The sequence below is a fragment of the Charadrius vociferus genome, unplaced genomic scaffold (assembly GCF_000708025.1).
Source record: "Charadrius vociferus isolate BGI_N301 unplaced genomic scaffold, ASM70802v2 scaffold585, whole genome shotgun sequence".
NCBI classification, from domain to species: Eukaryota; Metazoa; Chordata; class Aves; order Charadriiformes; family Charadriidae; genus Charadrius; species Charadrius vociferus.
In genome coordinates, this window is record NW_009648642.1 from 1,089,912 (window position 1) to 1,092,652 (window position 2,741).

At 54.9% G+C, this 2,741-nt stretch overlaps 1 protein-coding gene across 1 annotated transcript in view; it reads right to left on the reverse strand.

Annotated features, from left to right (window-relative positions):
• Positions 1-88, reverse strand: part of MRPS34 (mitochondrial ribosomal protein S34) — a 1,337-nt gene extending 1,249 nt beyond the window's left edge. The window contains exon 1 of the mRNA XM_009886389.1: positions 2-88. Within this exon, the coding sequence (XP_009884691.1) occupies positions 2-88 (87 nt within the window). The remainder of the gene's footprint in view (position 1) is intronic.
• Positions 89-2,741: the final 2,653 nt, after the last annotated feature.

Here is a 2,741-nt window from a genome sequence, read left to right on the forward strand (position 1 = left end):
GTTCCCGCGGGCGTTTCTTCAGCGCCCGGTACTCCCGGATCTTCTTGGCCATGGCGGCGATGGGGCGGTACAGCTTCTTGCGGGCCATGGCGCCAGCCGAGCACCCCGCCGGGGCCGGGACCCGCACCGAGACCGAGGAGGAGACGCCGCCGCGCCGCTTCCCGCCCGCCCGGAAACGGCCCCGCCCCCGGAACGGGACGGGACGGGACGGGACCGGACAGGGAAGGAGCGGTGCCCCCCACTCGGAAAGGAGCGGCAGAGATACATTTATTGATCTATTTCTTGATACAAACCAGCGATTTTACTAAGTTCGGTAGTAAATGGGACGGCGGTTCGGCAAGGCCCGAGGGCAAAGGGGCGCCGGGTCGTTCCTGGTGCTGAGGACAGACCGGAGCCGGCGCGGAGCCCCTCCCGCCGAGCCGAGGTGCAGAGAGGAGCCCTTTGCCCCCCAAAAACCTCCCCGGAGGAGTCTGGATCCAGTCCTGGTCCCAGATTTGGTCAGCGGTTTATGTCTGAAGGATTACACATGCACAATCCATCCTTTATATCACTTAGCAAAGATTTCACAGTTTAGCATGCTGTTAACTGCTGACCAAAGACCTGGTGTGGGAGGTAACCTCTGAACCTCGAGGAGTAACCTCAAGCGTCGTCCCTGCCCAGGGGAAATCCTGGCATGCAGGCGCTGCTGTGCAGGAGAGCTCCAAGGGCTCTTGGGCTGGTCAGTAGTTACAGGGGTGAGACCTTAGAATCACAGGCTGGAAGGGACCTCAAAGCTCATCCAGTTCCCCCCCCTGCCCTGGGCAGGGACCCCTCCCACCAGCCCAGGTTGCTCCAAGCCCCGTCCAACCTGGCCTTGAACACCTCCAGGGATGGGGCAGCCACAGCTTCTCGGGGCAACCTGCCCCAGGGGCTCACCTCCCTCAGAGTGAAAAATTTCTTCCTGATACCTACCCTAAATCTCCCATCTTCCAGTTTGCAGCCATTATCTGTCATACTATCCCTACATGCCCTTGTAAAAAGTCCCTCCCCAGCTTTCTGGTAGGTCCCCTTTAGGGACTGGAAGGCTGCTATAAGGTCTCCCCAGAACCGTCTCTTCTCCAGGCTGAACATCCCCAACTTTCTTAGTCTGTCCTCACAGCAGAGGTCCTCCACCCTCTGATCATCTTTGTGGCCTTCTTTGGACCCGCTCCAACAGGTCTGTCCTTCCATGTCCATTCTTTATATCTCATTAGCAGAGACTTCACAGTTTAGCATGCTATAAACCACTTTCTGAGGATCTGTTGTGGCCAGGAATCTGAATCTTGAGGAGTAACCGCACGTGGTGTCCCTGTCCAGGGGAGATCCTGGTGTGCAGCCCACTGCCATGAAGGAGAGCTCCAAGGGCTCTTGGGCTGGTCAATAGTTATGGGGTGAGATGACTGACCTATAGTCATGTTTGCGTATTGACCACAGCACCAGCATTGTGGTGAAGTGGGCACACTGCTCCAGTCAGCCCTTGACTGTTGTGTTGTTACCTCTCTCTCCGAAACCACCTTCAAGCCGGACACAGCCATCACAAACAGACACACCCCTGGTGACCACCACAGGTGGTCATCGCTTGGGCAGGGTCACAGGAGATGAAGGCCAGGTTGGGGCAGGGGGAGCACAGTGTCACATCAGGGCAGTTTGAGCAACCCCTCACCCCGCAGGGCCCCAGGCAGAGAGCGGTGCGGCCGCTCTTGAAACAACCCCCCCTTGCCAGCAGCCTGGATGTACAAAGCAGAGACCAGCATAGGTCTGGCTACCTTAGCCCTGGGTTTTGGCTACAGACTGGTAAATTAAACCTGTCAGGAGAAAGATTTTTTTTCGTTTTTAAACCTATATGTTATGTTAAAGGAAAGGCATCCATCCCAGTATTGCTGTGGAGTCTTTTACTGAAAGCATTCAGGCACACAGAGACTGGCTTTCATCAGCAGCCAAGATCAGCAGGCGGTGGAGGGAGAAGTGGAGAACTGGGGGGTGTATGTTACAAAAGTAAAGCACCCATTTTTAAAAGCTGTTAATGCTCTTAAAATAGGACATTTTCTCCTGACATGGTGCATCTCTCTTGAAAAAGGACAGGGGAGTTTTAACAAGGAGGACATACCTGACTAATCACAGAATGGTTTAGGTTGGAAGGGGCCTTAAAGACTAGTTCCAACCCCCCTGTCATGGGCAGGGACACCTCCCACCAGCCCAGGTTGCTCCAAGCCACGCCCATCCTGGCCTTGAACACCTCCAGGGATGGGGCAGCCACAGCTTCTTTGGGCAACCTGCACCAGGGGCTCACCACCCTCAGTGTGAAAAGTTGACAAACACCAATTTGCAGTAAGATACTTGACCTCTATCCACTCAAACCTGGGAGAAAAAGCAGAGCAATTAAACTACTTATTTCAGGGTGTGGAGCGGGTAGCTCTGATCTAGGGCTACACAGCACAAGGATCAAGCTCCTGCCCTTTAAGGCACCTACACTTAGATTTCTGTGGGGTCACAGTGGGAAAGAACACAAGAAAGCTTGAAAAGTTGCAAAATTGGCTTAGTCAGAACCACAGAAAGGAAGGGCAACACAAAATGCAGCAAGTCACCTGGAAAAAACAATGCAACTCTGCATCAGCCGGGTAGAGACAGCACGTCCCGGCAGCTGCAGCAGGTGAGCAAGCGCAAACCATGCTCTAAGACCCACCACCCCCAAGCGTGGCCGCAGGGGGTTCACCGGGGGATGC